Source organism: Pseudorca crassidens, chromosome 14 (genome assembly GCF_039906515.1).
Source record: "Pseudorca crassidens isolate mPseCra1 chromosome 14, mPseCra1.hap1, whole genome shotgun sequence".
Classification (NCBI taxonomy): Eukaryota; Metazoa; Chordata; class Mammalia; order Artiodactyla; family Delphinidae; genus Pseudorca; species Pseudorca crassidens.
Genome location: NC_090309.1, coordinates 36,339,909 through 36,360,628, shown reverse-complemented (window position 1 = coordinate 36,360,628; position 20,720 = coordinate 36,339,909). Strand labels below are relative to the sequence as shown.

At 45.9% G+C, this 20,720-nt stretch overlaps 1 protein-coding gene, 1 long non-coding RNA gene and 1 other non-coding gene across 5 annotated transcripts in view; 1 reads left to right on the top strand and 2 right to left on the bottom strand.

Annotated features, from left to right (window-relative positions):
* Positions 1 to 3,916: 3,916 nt before the first annotated feature.
* Positions 3,917 to 20,720, bottom strand: part of SPRED2 (sprouty related EVH1 domain containing 2) — a 120,653-nt gene continuing 103,849 nt past the window's right edge. For both annotated transcript variants that reach the window (XM_067704881.1, XM_067704882.1), the window contains exons 5-6: positions 9,657 to 9,806; positions 3,917 to 7,197 (exon numbers count right to left, since the gene is read on the bottom strand). In XM_067704881.1, the coding sequence (XP_067560982.1) occupies positions 6,532 to 7,197; positions 9,657 to 9,806 (816 nt within the window). In that variant the 3' untranslated portion in view covers positions 3,917 to 6,531. The remainder of the gene's footprint in view (positions 7,198 to 9,656; positions 9,807 to 20,720) is intronic.
* LOC137206172 (uncharacterized) lies at positions 6,161 to 17,796 on the top strand. Of its 2 annotated transcripts, none has more exons than XR_010934501.1 (5): positions 6,161 to 6,296; positions 7,677 to 7,715; positions 9,014 to 9,091; positions 11,050 to 11,353; positions 17,141 to 17,796. It is a non-coding gene; the product is annotated as an uncharacterized lncRNA (long non-coding RNA). The 2 variants fall into 2 exon arrangements; XR_010934500.1 differs by having other exon boundaries at positions 9,011 to 9,091.
* On the bottom strand, positions 19,146 to 19,218 carry TRNAG-GCC (transfer RNA glycine (anticodon GCC)). Its single transcript has one exon. It is a non-coding gene; the product is annotated as a tRNA-Gly (tRNA).

The following is a 20,720-nucleotide window of genomic DNA, read 5'->3' as shown; positions in this document are numbered from 1 at the left end:
GACTATCGGCTGATTTGCAGCAGAAACTTTGCAGGCCAGAGGCAATGGCAAGATATATTCAAAGTGCTAAAAGAAAAAAACTACCAACCAAGAATACTCTATGCCCAGAAAAGTTGTCCTTCAGAGTTGAAGGACAGAGAAAGTTTTTCAGACAAGCAAAAGCTAAAGGAGTTCATCATCACTAAACCAGCACTACAAGAAATGTTAAAGGGACTTCTTTAAGTTGAAAAGAAAGGGCACTAATTAGTAACAGAAAAACATATGAAACTATAAATCTCAATGGTAAAGGTATATATATATATATATATATATATATGGTAAAATTTAGAATAATCGAATGTTGTAAAGGTGGTGGATTAATCACTTATAAAGCTAGTATGAAGGTTAAAAGACAAAAGCAGTAAAAATAACTATAACTACAATAATTAGTTAAGGGATACAGTAAAGTATGTAAAGATAAGGAGTAAAGTATGACAGGAAAAACAGAAAATGAAGTGGGGGGAGATTAAAAATGTAGACCTTTAGAACATAATGTAATCAACTTAAAATAGACTGTTGTAAGTTGTTATATGTAAGCCTCATGGTAATCACAAAGAAAAACCCATGGTAGATATACAAAAGAGAAAGTAATCTAAGCATACCACTAAAGAAAATTATCAAATCACAAAGGAAGAGAGCAAGAGAAGAAGAAAGGAACAGAGAAACTACAGCACGGTCAGAAAATAATTCACAAAATGGCAATGTGTGTGTGTGTGTGTGTGTGTGTGTAATTACTTTAAATGGAAATGGACTAAAGGCTCCAATCAAAATGCATAGAATGGCTGAAGATGTATTTTTAAGTAAAAACAAAAAAAACAGGTTTCAGAGCAGTATAGGTAGATGCATAGCTGTATTTTTTTCCTCTCCGAAGAGAAAAACACATGCACACATCCACACACAAATGTATACACATACACACATCTGTGTATAAATGTATAGAAAAATCTGGAAGGACACACAGTGCTTACTTTGGGTGGGACAGAGGAGTGTTATGGGTTGGATTGTGTCTCTCCCAAATTCATAGGGAGTCCTAATCTCTTTCCTCAGAATGTGAACTTATTTGGGGATAGGTCTTTACAGAGATAATCAGGTTAAAATTAGCCATTAGAGTGGACCTTAATCCAGTATGACTGATATCCTTATAAACGGGAAATTTGGACACAGAGATACACAGAGAAGCTGATGTGAACAGTCCTAGCAAACTAGTACAAGGAGACACACCTTTTTAAACTTCTGTGGTGTATGACATTTTTATGACTATGTATATTACTTTTATAATAATCACAGCCCTCCCCCAAAACTGGGGGAAAAAAATAAGAGGGCAAGACACAATGAGAGGAAAAGGGTACAAGGCATGACTATCACGTAACTGGCTTTATTCCTCCTTTATAAATTTACAGAGCCTGTCTCCTCCTACTCTCCACCCTCTACCCCACCTCCGCCCTGGCCCCAACACTGCCCTTTAGGGGGTCAGCTTGCCTGGAAGGAACCACTAACACAGGGGGCTGCTCTAGCTGAGGAGATGGTAGGGCCCTGATTGGCAAGGTCACAACTGGTATCTGGTGGTGCAAGATGTCACCAGGGTCCTCTCCCTTCACTCCACCCATCTGGTTCGGGCCTAAACAAACAGACGAAGTGTGCTATTTCTAACCAGCTAACCCCACAAATCAGAAAGCCCAACAGGCCTGCAATCAGAGTGCCTGCAAGCAGCCGGCACACTTTTACAAGCTCTGGCCCCTTGTTCACATGGATGGCGCTGTGGCAGCCTGTTTGAAAGCCACGCTCAAATAACAAACCACCCTGAATCCCTGGGAAACAGAACTCTTGTGACAACACTTTGTCCCCTGGGAAGATCTCCTGATTTTCTGGGGGGCGCCCACCATTAAGGGTGAGTGGTAACTAGCAACGGGAGTGCAGCAGGGAGAAACAGAGGCCCAGGAGATGAGGCCACCGACTCACACCCCAAAGGCCGCAGAAGCGGAGCTGGAGGTTGAGGAAGGCGGCTCTGTATGGCAGGTTGTGTGCACTGGCTCCTAAGGAATCAGCCAGCCCTGTGCCCTTGCGCAGCCTTCGAGGGCTGTGAAGGGATCTGGGAGGGCCAGCAGCGAAGAAAAACCTAATTTAGAATTGCAGAGAGGTTCAGAAAAAGAAATCCCAACACACACATTTTGTAGGTCTACATACTCACAAAATATCCACAATGGCTTCGGCCTCCTGTACTTCCAAAGATGCTGTCCTTTCCCGTTCTTGGTGTTTCCTAGGGTCCCAGAATAGAGGAGGAATTGAGGAAGGAAGGAGCATTTTGAAGCACCTCCTGAGTATTGCACTGTAACGATAGTGTAAATTGTAATCATCGAGCCTCATGACATGCTGAGGGTGGCTATCCCACTTGTTACACCCAGGGAAACTGAGGCTCAGAAGGGTGACATCACTTGCCCAAGGGCTAACGGCTAGTAACTATCTAATGACTAGTAACGTGTTTCTCTACCCCTGCTTCCTCACCTGTGAAGTGGAAATGAACCCTCTACTCCGAAGAGGGTTGAAGGAGATGACGGATGTAGAGCCCAGCTCCTGGCTGAGCGCACAGGGCACCAGATGACAGATGAATCCTGTAGCAGCCCGGACTGGGCAAGGCTCTTCCTGGCGCCCACTTTTCAAGCCCACAAACGGAGCGGGTGGACAGAGCTATCAGTGAGGGCTGGCAAGGACCTGGGCTCTGCAGTCAGTCATCTGGTTTGGTCCTTGCCTCATGAGACCACAGGTGACCTTAGTTACTTACCCCTTCTAAGCCTCAGTTCCTCAACTTTAAATAGGGATGACAGGAGGGACGTGCCTTGGAGGGTGGCGTGAGGTCAGATCTCGGGCCCCCTGAAGCTCTGGACGTGCCTTCCAAGTTCTCTTTTTTTAAAAATCAGAGCCATTTATTCAGGATTGTCATAATCAGTAAATGAATATATACTGTCTCAGCAAATATTATTTTTCTACTTCACCAATTCTCCTTCAGAGCAATCCCCCTATTCCTTGACCATCAAACTTCTTGAAAACATGTTTTACGTTTGATGTTTTTATTGACTCCATGTTGACTCTTCACCCCCTATTAACCTGGTTTGTGCCCCTCCCAGTCTAATGAAAGAGCTCTTATGAAGTTCTCTAATCATCTCTTAATTACCAATCTTCACGGCTTGTTTCTCTCCATTCACTTTCTAATTCCCAGCATCTCCTGTTGCTTTTCACCTTTGCCAGTGGTTTGGAAAAGTCACCCTTTTTGGCAAGAGTCAAGACTAATGTGAAGGGACCCCTCTGCACATCTCTTTTTAAGGCCCCTACTTGGTTCTCTAGAGAAGAAGCTGAAATTTTCTTCTGTTACCCTTAAAGGACTCCACACTTTGTCACTGTAACATTTGCGTATCCAAAGATCCCATTTGGAACTGAAAGTGGGCCAAATATCACTAAAATCCAACCGCTCTGAGGAGACCAAGGATCTTGGAGTTTTAACAGTTGTGTTCTGTGAGAAACTATCTTCCAAACTCCACACAAACACACTCTTAAGGTTCAGCAGGAGTCAGTGGGAAACAACCCAGAGGAAGTACAGCGGCTCCCTCCGTGGAGCACGCTTGGGGGAAGCCAGGCCGAGGAAGAGGGGGTGTTCCCTGGGCGGTGATACAGCATTCTTTTCACTTGAGGCATCTGAGCCCAAGGAGCTGCAGTCTCCCCCGGGGAATATGACATAACCAGAGGCGGGAAGGGCCTCAAAAACAGACCGGTGTCCACACATCCTCCTCAAAAGGAAACCCCTTCCCATCCTGTGTGCGAGAGCTCCCACGTCCGCAGAGGCTCGAACGCCACCGTCTCCAGACAAACATCCCAAAGCCAGCGATCTCATAGGATGTGTTTATATTTACACGGTACATTTTAAAGCAATGGCTACATTGGTCATACATATTAGAAACCATAAAAAAAAGTTAAGAACTAAAATGTACATCATACACTTGTATATATATTTTTTACACAGAGGTAAAAAGGCTTATTATAAAAAAATCAATACAACGGGGTTTTTAGTATACAGGTAAAGAATGAATTATGCTTCAGGCACTTTAATTTGTTAATGTGAGCAAATAGCTTGGTGGTTTTTTTGGGGGGGGGGTGGGGGGGAGGTTCGGGGAAAGCTTCCAAACAAACTCTTTTGGTTAATGTTTTGTTACCACAGATACAAAAATAAAATCTGAATAATTTCTCTTAGGTGGTTGACATCAGTATGGCAAAGCTGACTGGGAAAATACTACACACTGTTCGGCTGCAGTGTGGCAATTAGAGAGAGACGTATTTACATAAATGTCCCCATGGCTGTCCTTGTACCTTCTACAAAAACCAAAAAGGATACGCGGAGTAAGAGTCACTAGCGTTAACTCTTCGAAGGGGTGGAAAAGGACAAGGGGTAAAGGAAGATAGAAACAGATAATGAATAAACAGAGAGGGCAAACAAAAGCGTCTGGGATAGGTATATTCTTACTGAAATAAATAGGGACGCTTGAACTGAGGTCTAACAAAACATACATTAGTGTTGTGCTTTGTAGAGAGGAGACCTTGAGAAAGACCCTGAGAAAATGCCTCAGGACGGGGGAGAAGATGGTCTTTCGACAGCATTTGGAGGCTGGCTGAAGGTTTCTAGATGTTCTCCAGGCTGGGAAGTGGCTCTTTTCTTGCATCACCAGATTAGCAGCTCTCTGCTCCTTTCCCAAACTGGAAGACCCAAACCAGTCACTTCGACAAATGAAAACGTCTACCAACAAACTCATAAGCACACTGGGTATTTACATCGGTGATCTGATAAAGAACTGCAAAGGGCTCTCAGGTGAGCTGAAAACATTCCCAGGAAGGTAAGTGTGGCTAGCACTTTCCCAATATGATTGGCAGACTAGAAACAAAAGTCCCTTTCCTTGGAGACTGATGTCCTGTGTGCAATTGAGAAGGGATGGGGGGAGTGGGGAGAGAGGAAGGAGGCCATGCACTCAGCTGGCAATAATCACAGGAAGATCATGGTGGGAAGAGCCAGCGCTGACAAGCCTGTCCGCTACGGTCTCCACGGCGTTCTGATTGTACTATGCTAGGTACAGGTAACCACTCTTCACTTTTCTTCTTTCTGCAATAACATTTGGCTATTCCTTGCAATATATTAGAAAAATACTCTTTTCCAGCTAATTAGAAGCCTCCTACGTGGCAAGGCGACAGGTGGACCCAGCCTGCTGACCTAACCATCCGTGCACCCAAAGTGGCAAGTTTGGGTTTGCAGGAGAAAGACACTTAGGCATCGGAAGGGTTTTTACATATGGCCTTGTTTTTTCCCAAGTGTAAACGAAGAATTTGGTGACGTGAAATTGAGTCCAAAATGAAAACAAAAACACAAACCCATGAACAAAATGCAACCCACCACTCTTCAAATTGATGACATTTAAAATTTCCCCCAGTTAATAGAAAATAGCCACTGGGGGGAAAAAAGCTCCCATAAGTTTTATTTACAACCTTTAGCGTTTCTCAACTGGACCGTGTTCGGGAGAACACTGGCTTGGTTTGAAGAGACTATTTGGTTTGCAAAACAATGAGCAAAATTCCTTACTTCATTAGCGGTTTCTTCTGATATTGCTAAATTTTTACAAGTGGCGGTGACATAATTTTAAAAAGTTCTCCTTTAGGGGTAACCAGGGAGGCTCGGAGAAACCTGGAATCCCCTTTCTAGCCCTGGTCTGAGAGGATGCGATGCAGTTTAAAGAATTTTCCTGATTCTCGCAAGTTAATCTGAAGTTAAGGCTCAGTTCTCAGTCATTTTACGAGAGAATGTTTTGCATCAGTGAGTAACTGACCGACTTTTTTGGGGGGAGGGGTGTGGAGACAGAAGATGATGATGGGCTCAAGGGAGACACTGCAGCTTACATGGGAAGTTTGGCTTTAGAAAAGTTAAAGCGATCTCGTTTTGTGGTAGAAGTTTGTTAACTAGCTCACCTCCTATACATAATCACTGACTGCAGGTTAAAATACATCTGGCAGGGTTTCATCATTCTGACATTCCATTTCCACAGGAACCTGAGGAAGCAAACTCGTCAGCCACAGGTAAGCTCAACCAAGAGAAAGATGGTCTTCGGAGCTCCTGGAAAAACCAACGACAAAACCCACCCAAAAATCAGCAGTTCCCACTGAAGGTGCCTTGGAACTGGAAGAGGTGGGCAGGAAGGACATGAAATCAACACCTGGATGATGAGACGGTTAGCTTGATTACAGATTGTTAATAATACACGAGGGTCTACGCGGCGGTTCCTCGCCTTAGAACACTGTGTGCGCACACGTGGGTGAGACTGATGCAGGGGTGCAGAGTCCACCAGGCAGGTTCCCCAGGCTGGAACGGCGCCTTGGGTACCCAGGAGCGGGCAGAGATGAGAGGATGGAGGAGACAAGTCCCCTTGGGGCTGTGGATGGAGGGCGGTGGGGAGGGAAACCGAGTCACACAGCTGCTTTGTGCTTCCCGCCACAGCACCTGCACATCACTCCGCAGTGGTAGCAGGCCCGCAGGGGCAGGTAACAGCACATACAGGGGGCCAAGAAAGACAAGGCGATAAGGGCCATCCACCGGAGGCAAAACTTCTCGTCGCTAGTATCGCACGAGCACGGGTCTGTATAGTCCCCCTCGGGGTCTGACATACAGTGATAGAGCATGCTGTCCGCACACCACATACAGCTCACCCGGCGGATGCAAGTTCTCACGGAGTCGGGCGCGTCCTGACAGTGGCCCCTCCGGTTATCCTCGTGGTTGAACATGTCGCGGCAGTACTCGCACCGAGAGCGCTCCCCGTCCTCTTTCCGCCGCCGGGACTTGCCCCGGGAGGGCTGGGTCTTGATCACGCTGCCTCCGCGCCCTTTAGGGTCCTCGCCGAGGCCAAAGTCTGAGGAGTCCACGTAGGGGTAGTTGTAGTCGTGCTTGGGGACCTCGCCCTTGGCGAAGCGCACGTAGGAGTCCGCGTCCTCCGAGGGGTCCAGATATTTGCCCCTCACTGGCGCGTGCCGGTAATCCTCGTAGCCCGTCATCCAGATCTTCTCCCGGGGGTTGATGCGCACGATCTCCTCGTCGTCGTCCGGGAAGCTCACCTGGCGGTAGGGCCTTGGCATCGGCTGCCCCAGGAAAAAGGAGGCGTTACTTCATAGCAGTGGCAAAACAAACCTCCGATATGCATCTTTCACCTTGGCAAAGGCATTGCTTTAAGGAACTGACCCATCCTGTAATTACTGAACAGCTTGTGGGTCAAAGATGTATTTCAAATTGTGAGTCCCAATCCCTTCCTGGGTCAGGAAGTCAATTTAATGGGTGGAGACCAGCATTTCCCCCCTTTCTGTTGCAGTATTACCATATATGGGGGGGAAGTATACACAGCGTAAGAGTAAAGTGAATTTTCAGAAGCTGGACATGCCCAGATCAGAAAGCAGAACTTGAGGCCTCCCTAGAATATCCTCAACCTCCCTTCTGTGACCCCCACCCCTAAGGTAAGGAACAGTGACCCCTAAGGAACATTGATTTCTAACAGCTTAGATTAGTTTCACCTGTTTTTGTACAGCATGCTCTCTTTTTTAAGACTGGTTTCTTTTTTGTTCAGAGAAACAGCAGAACACTGGAGTGCACTGCATGTTACAAGGTAAGTACCCTTGTTATCTCTGTGTACATAACATGTGCCCACTGGGCCATGATATAAAACGCATGTGTCACTGTGGGTCATGTGCAAAACAGCAAACTATGAGGCTCAGAAGTACCTTGTAATCTGGCTGGGAAGATAAGATGTTGAGATATGCAAAGGGTAAGAGTACAGGCTCCAGAGGCTAACTGTGTTTGAATCCTGCCAGGATCTCACAGGTGGTGAGCAGCAGAGCTGGAATCTGAGCCCAGGATGGCCCAACCCAGGGCCACACCCTCTAGCCTTCAAACCCAACCTGCATCCCTTAGGGAGGAATAGTCATCTCTGCAGGTTGTCCCGTTACAGTTTGCATCAGTGCCTTGTCCAGAGGAGCAGGTGCTGAATACATAGTTATTGAGTTGATGCAGGTAAGCCTGCCTTGCACAGGGCATCCCAGTTGTGGCAAACAATGAGATTTTCCACCTTCGACGCCCTTTGAGCGTGAAGGCTTTTTTGTACGGGGGCCTCTCACTGCTGCGGCCTCTCCCGCCGCAGAACACAGGCTCCGGACATGCAGGCCCAGTGGCCATGACTCACGGGCCCAGCCGCTCCGCGGCATGTGGGATCTTCCCGGACCAGGTCACAATCCCGTGTCCCCTGCATCAGCAGGCGGACTCTCAACCACTGCGCCACCAGGGAAGCCCCGAGCATGAAGGCTTTTTAAGGGATGAGGAGCATGGCTCTGAGCAAACCCACTGGAGTGGAATTCGGACCATGAAATTTACCAGCAAGTCGCTAAGCCTCAGACTTGGTTTCCCTGACGAGCAAACTGCATAGGGCTACTGAAAGAATGAGAGAAAGAATCTGTGCGGTGTCAGCATAGGGCCGGTCACACAGGATGTGCTTGGTACCTGTTGCCAATATTGTCATTATAATATTGTCCTAGAATTTATCACATGGTGATTAGCTTTACTCATCACTTCCCACCAGAGCAAGGGCCACGTCTCACAGGCTCTGATTTGCCCTAATTCCTGCCAGATTCTTCATGTCAGAGTTTCCCCAACTTTGGAAAATCACAATCCTTCATTATTTCAAAACAAATCTTGGGAGCTGACACAGACTTTGCTAATAATTTATTTTGCAAAGTAAGGAGAATCAAAAAGTCAATTCCCATCTATTGCTCCCATAATGTGATTTTAAAAAAGAACTTTTAATGCCAAAAATATTAGGAAGCACACACAGTAAAATGGATTTTGAAAAAAGTTCTATAAATCTATGTTATAAAACCTCAGTGCCTCATGCTTTTTCTCTTTTCAAAGCAGACTGGTGGCCACATCACCCACGTGGGCACCCGCCCACACCCCACAGTTTGAGAACCTGCTCTGAAAAACGGCCGCTTGGTAAATATTTGTTGAATTACTGAATTCCAGCTACAGCTCCCCAAGCAAGCCTGGGCCTGCAGCCCGCGATGCCAGGGTGCTCAAGCCAAGTGTACAGTATTCTGTGGTCCCAATCGCAGTCCTGTGCTTTCACACAAAGCCGGGAGGCCCTTTGGACACAGGAACGCATAGTGTTAGCGTATGCTAATGCACAGTATGCTACCAGGAGGTAGCATAGTGTCCTGCGTGAGCGGAGACCTGCATTTGCATCTTGTTCCAGCAGGGACTCTGTCTCCCTAAGCCTCGAGCGTCCCCGTCTCTCAACTGGGGATGCAGAGACCTGCTTGTGGGTGATTTGTGAGGATTAAAGGAGATAAAGCACATGAAGGGCTTGGCGAGGTGCCCGGCGCACAGAAGACTGCGTTGAGGGTGAGTCGCCTGCACCACCTCCAATATGGGGGCGGAGGTACTAAGTAGGAGAATAGGCCTAGGCTCTGGCGTGTGGCTGAACGCCAGGGGAAGGAGGCTGTTCCGGGATCAGGAGCCGCCCACCCCATGACCCCCCAGGAACGAGACCGCCACTCACCTGTTCGAGGTGATAGTGGTCCGTGGGGTATGGGTCGTGGAGGTGGCCCAGGGTATAAATCCTCCGGTGCTCACAGGACGTGGGGGAGGAGACTGTGCGAGGAGGTTGTTCCCTCTTCTGAGACGAATTAGAAGAACTGTCTGTAGCTGTCTGTGTAGAAGGAGATAGCCGTGAGTTAATTAAAAAAACAAAAACCAAACCCGCACAAAAACCTAACACACCGTCTACGCACACTGGTGGCGTCTCGCTGGATTCCCCAGAATCTTGAGTTTATCCTGGCTCTGGGAGGCCGGAGGACCCCTGAAGGGCCAGGTTGTTTAAACACGGCGGGCAGAGAAACCCAGCCACAGACCCTGGAAAGCTGGGTTTGTTTTCTCAAACTGTGGGAGCAGTGACCGGCTTTGGGGAAGGGCTCACCGCACCAGGCCTGCTGCTGGTGCGCTCCAGCTGGATCAAGAATGGTCACCTGTTTGTGGCCCTGGCTGCGAGGTCCTCGGGTAAGCAGAGGAGATGCAAACAGGCAAGAATCAAACCCATATGTTCCTTTGTGGGGCTAATCCCAGCCTGGGGACGTCTCAGAGATGAAGGATACCTCAGGGGTATCATAGGTACTGGCTTTCCAGGAAGAAATTTTGTAATCTTCGGCTCGGAGGCAAGCCTGGGGGGGTCACCATCTCTGGAGAGGGAGAGCAGAGCTGTTCTCCCAGTAGAGGCGACGAGTTCAGATTGGAGCCTGCATGATGGTGTCTTAGGAAGGTGATCAGCTATCAGAATGGACTGTGGCTGTGGACAGAGCACAGGCCCTCTCGCCTCCCTGTATGCCCACCACCTAAGTGCTCCATGCTCCCCGGTGACCCCAGGTGACGGTCTCATAAAGACTTTTGTCAAGTACAGCTGACAACTGCCTTTAAAACCAGGGCCCCTCAGAATTCTCACTACACCTCTACTTCCTTAGAGTGATGGACCCCACCCGCCCCTTTTTTTTCCGCAAATAAATGCAAAGGTTTTCCTTGATATCTAGGTGTCCTGTTTCTGGTAAATATCTAGGAACTCCTCCTTTGCTGTTGCTTCTCACTCTTATATTCCCCTTATCGTATTTGCTTATTTATCTCCTTTTATTTTCCTGTTTTTTGTTCGTGTCATAGATCCTCCAAAGAGCAAGGTAAGGTTGAAACAAATAGACTTATAAAAGTTATCCCCCCCCCCATTTATAAAGTAATAAATGCTTAGAAAAATGGGAGTATAAGTATCCAGGAAAAAGAAAAGACACCCATATTTCCATCATGCAGCACAACTGATGTTAATTTTTAAAACCTGGTGGACACGTGCAGCATGCCTTGGGAAACCCAAGCCTCCTGGATTTTTCTTTGATTGTTTGGTTCATGTGCTGCAGGGCTGATGCTGTTTCCAGTTCCACAATCCAGTGACTAATTCAGATATGGACACCCACACAGTCCTCCCTGAGGCAATATGGAGAGATTTCTGATGGAGAGGTCAGAAAAGATGCTGTCTGTCTCTATCTCTGAAGTTAAGAGCTAAGGGTCCTGTAAGCCTGGAATCCTGGTGAGGCAGCAGGGAAAGAAACTGTGTGAGGATGAAGTGAGGCAAAACCAAGGGAAGAAGGCCCCCGCAGACACCGCTTGAGCTTCTAGATCCCTCCAAGCCTGAATCCTGATCCACCCTAAGATGTCCCAAAGGTAAGAGCCAACTCCCTTTGATAATTTAACCGAGAATGCGTTGGGTTCGTCCCTTGGGTGCACCTTTCCCCCATTCCCGATTCCTTCTCTGTGGCAGCCTTCCACCTGCATCCCATTCCTGGCCTCTCTCTTGCCTCACTCCTCTGCAGCAGGTGGAATGGAACAGGGTGTCCAGAGTCTGCTACTTCCCTCCTCTACCTCTTGGGAGCCACCCAACTGGCAAATTGCATGTGCTGGCAACTATTCTTGGGACAGTGCGGTCTATTTGGAGGTCGAGGGCCCACCCCACTGCGGGGAGGGTGTGGAGACCCCAGCGCACGTGTGCCTGGTGGGGCAGGTCTGTCTAATCCTGGGGTCCGTTCCTGGAATGTCCACTTCCCACAGGTGTAAGCCAGCACTAACCTCATCAGTAAAGAAAGGGCTCCTATCGTTTTTTCTCAATCGGTTCAGAACTCAGATAGGAAAGAGTTGCTATTTACCCCTCAAATCCCAGCAACTGAAAGAGACCAGACTGATACACAAGAATTTTTACTTTCTTCCAAACTCTGGTCTGTCCTCCAAGTCTCACCCACCCTTTCCTTATGTCTTCGGAGATCCTGCCTCCCTCTTTTAACACACCGGTGGTTGTAAGTTGACAGCACGACAAAGCAAACAACCCTTAACAGTCTCACATTATGTGAAGGCTTATGATGTGCCAGGCCCTGGCTACATGTGAACACCACTGCAGGCAAAATATTGTCTCCACATCACACACAGGAAAACAGAGACTCGGAGAAATTCGGGATCCTGCCGACCGGTGGCAGGCAACCACTGGCAGAGCTGGACAGAAATGCAGACCCTGCCCTCCAAGCGCGGTTGGGATCGCAACGCACCACGTCGCTGCTTTGCAAACCCTGGAGAGCCCAAGCCAGTGCCTGCTCTGGGTTAATCTTGGTGAGATTAATACGAGTACAACTATTCCAAGTCACACAGTGTGCCCTGACTCATACAAACTCAGGAGAAAACGGGATGGTGTCTCAGAATACAAAGGTTTCAAAATAAAATGGACAACCTGGAAGAAATGGACAAATTCTTAGAAACGCACAACCTGCCAAGACTGAATCAAGAAGAAATAGAAAATATGAACAGACCAATCACAAGCACTGAAATTGAAACTGTGATTAAAAATCTTCCAACAAACAAAAGCCCAGGACCAGATGGCTTCACAGGTGAATTCTATCAAACATTTAGAGAAGAGCTAACACCTATCCTTCTCAAACTCTTCCAAAATATAGCAGAGGGAGGAACACTCCCAAACTCATTCTATGAGGCCACCATCACCCTGATACCAAAACCAGACAAGGATGTCACAAAGAAAGAAAACTACAGGCCAATATCACTGATGAACATAGATGCAAAAATCCTCAACAGAATACTAGCAAACAGAATCCAACAGCACATTAAATGGAGCATACACCATGATCAAGTGGGGTTTATTCCAGGAATGCAAGGATTCTTCAGTATACGCAAATCAATCAACGTGATACACCATATTAACAACTGAAGGAGAAAAACCATATGATCATCTCAATAGATGCAGAGAACGCTTTTGACAAAATTCAACACCCATTTATGATAAAAACTCTGCAGAAAGTAGGCATAGAGGGAACTTTCCTCAACATAATAAAGGCCATATGTGACAAACCCACAGCCAACATCGTCCTCAATGGTGAAAAACTGAAAGCATTTCCACTAAGATCAGGAACAAGACAAGGTTGCCCACTCTCACCACTCTTATTCAACATAGTTTTGGACGTTTTAGCCACAGCAATCAGAAGAAAAGGAAATAAAAGGAATCCAAAATGGAAAAGAAGTAAAGCTGTCACTGTTTGCAGATGACATGATACTATACATAGAGAATCCTAAAGATGCTACCAGAAAACTACTAGAGCTAATCAATGAATTTGGTAAAGTGGCAGGATACAAAATTAATGCACAGAAATCTCTGGTATTCTTATACACTAATGATGAAAAATCTGAAAGTAAAATTAAGAAAACAGTCCTATTTACCATTGCAACAAAAAGAATAAAATATCTAGGAATAAACCTACCTAAGGAGACAAAAGACCTGTATGCAGAAAATTATAAGACACAGATGAAAGAAATTAAAGATGATACAAACAGGTGGAGCGATATACCATGTTCTTGGATTGGAAGAATCAACATTGTGAAAATGACTCTACTGCCCAAATCAATCTACAGAAACAATGCAATCCCTATCAAACTACCACTGGCATTTTTCACAGAACTAGAACAAAACATTTCACAATTTGTATGGAAACACAAAAGACCCCGAATAGCCAAAGCAATCTTGAGAACGAAAAACGGAGCTGAAGAATCAGGCTCCCTGACTTCAGGCTATACTTAAAAGGTACAGTAATCAAGACAGTATGGTACTGGCACAAAAACAGAAAGATAGATCAATGGAACAGGATAGAAAGCCCAGAGATAAACCCAAGCACATATGGACACCTTATCTTTGATAAAGGAGGCAGGAATGTACAGTGGAGAAAGGACAGCCTCTTCAATAAGTGGTGCTGGGAAAACTGGACAGGTACATGTAAAAGTATGAGATTAGATCACTCCCTAACACCATACACAAAAATAAGCTCAAAATGCATTAAAGACCTAAATGTAAGGCCAGAAACTATCAAACTCTTAGAGGAAAACATAGGCAGAACACTCTATGACATAAATCACAGCAAGATCCTTTTTGACCCACCTCCTAGAGAAATGGAAATAAAAACAAAAATAAACAAATGGGACCTAATGAAACTTCAAAGCTTTTGCAGCAAAGGAAACCATAAACAAGACAAAAAGACAACACTCAGAATGGGAGAAAATTTTTGCAAATGAAGCAACTGACAAAGGATTAATCTCCAAAATTTATAAGCAGCTCATGCAGCTCAATAACAAAAAAACAAACAACCCAATCCAAAAATGGGCAGAAGACCTAAATAGACATTTCTCCAAAGAAGATATACAGACGGCCAACAAACACATGAAAGAATGCTCAACATCACTAATCATTAGAGAAATGCAAATCAAAACTACAATGAGATATCATTTCACACCAGTCAGAATGGCCATCATCTAAAATCTAGAAACAATAAATGCTGGAGAGGGTGTGGAGAAAAGGGAACCCTCTTGCACTGTTGGTGGGAATGTAAATTGATACAGCCACTGTGGAGAACAGTATGGAGGTTCCTTAAATAACTACAAATAGAACTACCATATGACCCAGCAATCCCACTGCTGGGCATATACCCTGAGAAAACCATAATTCAAAAAGTCATGTACCAAAATGTTCATTGCAGCTCTATTTACAATAGCCCGGAGATGGAAACAACCTAAGTGTCCATCATCGGATGAATGGATAAAGAAGATGTGGTACACATATACAATGGAATATTACTCAGCCATAAAAAGAAACGAAATTGAGCTATTTGTAATGAAGTGGATAGACCTAGAGTCTGTCATACAGAGTGAAGTAAGTCAGAAGGAGAGAGACAAATACCGTATGCTAACACATATATATGGAATTTAAGAAAAAACATACTGTCATGAAGAACCTAGGGGTATGACAGGAATAAAGACTGTGTCCTACTAGACCTACTAAAGAATGGACTTGAGGATATGGGAGGGGAAGGGGAAGGTGTGACAAAGCGAGAGAGAGGCATGGACATATATACACTACCAAACGTAAGGTAGATAGCTAGTGGGAAGCAGCCGCATGGCACAGGGATATCAGCTCAGTGCTTTGTGACCGCCTGGAGGGGTGGGATAGGGAGGGTGGGAGGGAGGGGAACACAAGAGGGAAGAGATATGGGAACATATGTATATGTATAACTGATTCACTTTGTTATAAAGCACAAGGTAACACACCATTGTAAAGCAATTATACTCCAATAAAGATGTTAAGAATACAAAGGTTTCTACAGATCTCAATAAATACTTTCTGAATCAGTAGATAAGGGCCCTTCAGTATGATTCAAATCTCAAGGGTTAAACTGTTATCCAACACCCGTGTGCCAGGCACGTCTTAGGTTAGAAGCTACCCTCGTACTAAGCACTGTAATACACACTTGCCATTTAGTTCTCGGAAACTCAGTTAACACATCCCTCACCTGGTGTTAGTCACCTGAATCCACCCTGTTTTCTGTGACCTGTGTCCAGGTTAACAATGTAGGGAAAGTTATTCTGAGAAATGAGGCACACCCGGTATTTCCTAGTACTCCTAGTACTCCTCAGCCAATCAGACTCTCCCTTCCAATGCTCCCATCTTTCCTCCCCAGCCCCGGCCAGCCTCTTCCCACTGTAAAGTGCAAAGTTCCTGGACAATTTTCTGACAATTCAGAGAACGTGAGACTGAGAAAGGCCTTTCGAATTCTCCTACTCTGAAACAAATCTGTACAGAGGAGCGGTGAAGCCAGAGGCTGAGGTGTGCCCCCAGTTTACCGCCTCCTGCGGGGAGGTCCCAGCCCGGCCCACAGCCTCCTGCCGCCAGCCTGCTCTGGGCTTAGAGCACGCAGGAGAGGTTCCATCGGAAGCGGAGGCTTCCCATCTCTGCTATCAGATAAATCTTGTCAAGAGGCTCAAGTGACCTACCCACAGAAGGAATGTACTATCAGGGTATCTCCAAGAGAGGCGAGAGGAAAAACCTTTCATCACACGTACCTCTGGACTGGTACCCCCTTCGCTGCTCGTGGAGAAAAGCAGCCACTAGGCTGTGCACATCCGCACATCAACAAGCAAGATTCTAGAACATGTCTCTGTTACTTGTGTGCACAAGCTAATGACACCCACCAACCTACCAATCGGAGAGCTTCACCTTCCACCTGGAAAGACTGGCTGCGTTTTCAGCTCGCCTTGGTGGTGGGGCAAGGGAATCTCGGAAGTGCTGCAGGTTTGAGCTCAAGAAGAACAAAAGCAGAGGTCCTCTGTGCTTGGGGACCTCAGGCTCCTTAGTGGGGTGGCTTCAGCGGCAGGCTTCTTGAGTCAGAGCAGGCAGTGCCAGCCTTTGATGCCACCCACTGTGAACAAGGCCAGACACTGCCACTGCGGCGCCGCCCACTTGTAGGAGGTCCCGTGTGACCGGAAGCAGTGCACACAACCACTGTCACCTGCAAATGTACCCGCCAAAAAAACTTGCCTCCGGGTTTGCGTTCGACTCCAGCTCAGTGTCAATGCTCTGTTAAAAAGATGTCCAATTAAGAAGGCTGTAACCTAACATGAGGCACTGAACAACAGAAATGCGATGGAATGTTATAATGCTAAAAAACAGGGTCTCAGCCCAGGCAGACTGGATTTGAATCAATTCTCTGCTAATTATAAGTTGTCTGATTTTGGTCAAGGTGACCTCTAACTCCAGTTTTCACATCTGCAAAATGGAGCAAAAATTGTCCTCAGGGTTACTGCAAAAACGAAATGAGATTAAGCATTTCCATTTTCTAAACAGTCACTACTGATTATATAGAAAAGTTACTGATCCTGTGATCGGGTCCCCTTGCTTAACTCATAAAAATTCAAATGCTTTATCCAGTGATTCTCTGGACTTCTCTAAGCAAATCCTGTCACCCACAAAAGGTAGTCTGGTCTCCTTTCCAATATTTGTACCACCTTTTTCTTGCCTTACTACATTTTGCCAGGGTTTCCAGCATGATATGGAAAACCAGAATGTCTCTGTTTGTCTTGAACCTAACTTTGGTGGGACTTCTAATGATTCTCTGTTATATATAATGTTTCCAGATAACTGGAGTGATTATAAAGTTCCCAAAGTTTTGGACTTTCCTGATGGCACAGTGGTTAAGAATCCCCCTGCCAATGCAGGGGACACGGGTTCAAGCCCTGGGCCAGGAAGATCCCACATGCCGCGGAGCAACTAAGCCCGTGCGCCACAACTACTAAGCCTGCGCTCTAGAGCCTGCGAGCCGCAACTACTGAACCCTCATGCCACAACGACTGAAGCCCATGCTCCTAGAGCCCATGCTCCGCAACAAGAGAAGCCACCGCAGTGAGAAGCACGTGCACTGCAACTAAGAGTAACCCCTGCTCGCCGCAACTAGAGAAAGCCCGTGTGTGGCAACAAAGACCCAAAGCAGCCAAAAATAAATAAATTTATAAAGTTCCAAAAGTTTCCTTGGATTCTAGATTGCTAAGAGTTTTCACCAAAAGATGTTGGATGTAACCAGATGGTTTTTCTGTGTCTATTGAGATGACTACAGTCTCTCACCTTTGTTTCATTAATGCATGAATCAAACAGTTAAACTTTGCGAATATAAACCATCTTTGCATGCCTGGGATACGATCTACTCTACTGGTCTTTCATTACATTTGTTTTATAAATATTGATGTGATTTGGTAATATTTTACTTTAAAACGTTATGTCTAGATTCATAAGTGAGTTTGGCCCCTGTTTTTCCTCTACTTGAGCTCATCTTGCTAATTTTTGCAGCAGGGTTACGCTAGTCCTGTCAGCTGAGCTAGGCAGTGTTCTACCTTTTTCTATACTTTGGAACAATATCTATAACATGGAAGTTCTTTAAAAAAAAAACTGAAGTACAGTTGATTTACAATATTGTGTTAGTTTCAGGTGTACAGCAAAGTGATTCAGACACATACATTTTTTCAGGTTATTTTCCATTATAGGTTATTACAAGATATTAAATATGGTTCCTTGTGCTATACAGTACATCCTTGCTGCGTATCTATTTTATGTATGGGAGTTACGTTTCTTAACCACCTAAATTTGGTCCCCCTTTTAAGGGGTATACCTTTGACTACATTTTCAAATTTTTCTGTGGTTATATTAAAACACGTATTTTGAGTAATAAGCTTTGCATGGCCTGGTCCTAAAGGCAGTAATCTGAGACAAGAGTTTAATAAGGAAGCACAGGAGGCTGAGAAAAGAAAGGGAAAGGAGGTGGAAGCAAGAGTCAGAGGGCACTAACATGAAAGAGTGGGCCCCTCCAACCTTAATAAAATAGAGACATGACCAGCCTGATCAAGTCCACACTGGTAGGGAAAACACTGGGAGGCTGGCAACCAACCATTAATTTTCTTCTCTCTCTTGGGGATGGAGACACATGGGACGGATGCCACCTCCAGAGAGGCAAGCAAACAAGTACAGCTGCTTGATCCTCTCTGTATCCCCAGGAGCGCATGAGCTGCTGTGAACACGCAGCTTGTAGAGCCAAGCCTGATCCGAGCAGCCATTTCTGGGGAGTGACAGAAATGTGTCACTATGTGTTTTGAATAAGGCATAGAAAACGAAGTGAAGAAACTCTTTAAGGAGCTAATCTGCGCTATCCAGGAATCATACAGAAACGTTAAGCAAAATAGCACTCCTCGGAGGGAACTGGGAAACCTCGACTCTAGGCCAGGCTAGGCCACGTGTCTTGGGCCAGGTGTTAACCTCTGTGGGCCGCAGTGTCCTCAAGTGTAAAAGAGGGAGTCGCCCTGGATGATCTCCAAGGTCTGTTTGAGTTCTAAAACTTTTCTGTGTAATCGTTCTGGCTTCCTCCTCAGAACGTTACAGAGGAGTCTAAGACTATTGCTTAGTTGATTCGAGAGCCACAGAATGGATGCCAACTATACCTCAATAAAAAGTAAATAAAATAAGAAGTCATCACCACATAGGAAAAAAAGCTGCAGGATTAATTCAGGCTGACAAGAGCAGAATTCTGCCCTGTCTTGTAGATGCTGCGGAATCTTTTTTTCTTGGCCGCACCCTGCGCCCTGTGCAGGATCTTAGTTCCCTGACCAGGGATCGAACCTGGGCCCCCCGCAGTGGCAGTGCAGAGTCCTAACCACTGGACCGCCACGGAATTCCCGATGTTTTGAATTTTTAAAGACAGCTAGCTAGTAGTTATGACCCCAATTTGTATTATTTTTTACTGCAATCTACCACCAAAATAGATTTCAGCCACTGATACAACCAAAGCAATATTCAATATTCTTCCTATTGCAGGGCCTTCCAGTTTATTTTTTTAAAAAGCATGTATGCACATATGCATTTATATATAGGTATATAGCATTCTCCTCAGCCTCGGGCTGGGAGATGAGACTGATCTCATGGAAGTCTGGGCATCTTCTGCCTCTCAGAAGACAGTAAACTGTTCTGGGCGTCAGGAGACTGCCGGCTCCGGTGGTTTGGCGCTGAGTTGTCGTTTCTAACTCTTCAGCAAAGCAAGCCTTTCCCCTCAGTAGCTGTTAGACTGGCAGGCCTATGGCTAATCCTTTTCCCTTTGGTAAACAGGAACTTGTCCCCCATTCTGTCAACAGGTCGCACTGGCTCACCTGTCCTCAGGGCCTACATTGGTTCCAGGTGTCCTCTTTCAAAGAGGCAGCAGAGCAGGAAATCTTTTACGGCTCCAGCTAGCAGGCAGTGTGGGTCTAAGAGGCTGCTGGTGGGGGGAAAGGAGATGACTCTGTCCTAGACTCTAAGACATTATTCTGTCCAGGACCCGGAGGATAGATAAAGTGGGCATTCTTCTACAGTGAAAAACAACAACAAAACCAAAATTCCCCCACACACAAAAACACAAGTTTTGGCGCTTCCCTGGTGGCGCAGTGGTTAAGAATCCGTCTGCCAATGCAGGGGACACGGGTTCGAGCCCTGGTCGGGGAAGATCCTACACGCCATGGAGCAACTAAGCCTGCGCGCCACAACTACTGAAGCCTGCATACTCTAGAGCCCATGCTCCGCAACGAGAAGCCAGCACACTGCAACGAAGAGTAGCCCCCGCTCGCCACAACTAGAGAAAGCCCGCACGCAGCAACGAAGACCCAACGCAGCCAAAAATAAAAATAAATAAATTTATAGGAAAAACAGTTTTATGTTTCTAAATTTTGAAATTAGGTGAAATTTTGACATGAAAGGAAAGGACTCTGATAAACCCACAGCTTAGCTTCACTGGCAGGGCTGTGATCAGGAAGCGGGTTTCAGGTAACCTTGAACATGTACTCTGCATGAATTAATAAAATGGAAATAGTAGTATATTACTATCCACAGCTTAAAAAGATGAGATGATACATGTGTAAGTGAAGAAAGACACAAATTGGTGGACTACCAAAATGCCTTTGGGCTTCCTGAAATTGAGAGCATCTCAAAGCTTTTGTTTGAACCTTAGACATTTAATTGCTTTAATTTAGCCACTGTAGGTATTACGTGTTGAATAAAAAGATCCTCCTCTTACTGTGCAATGTGAGCTTGATAATTACTGGCATTCAGAAGATAAAGCAGCTCCCACCCATCTTCTGAGAACTTCCATGCCACCCCATGCAGTGCTGGGTCTCAGCCAGCAGCATTAATGGGACGCCGCTCCCT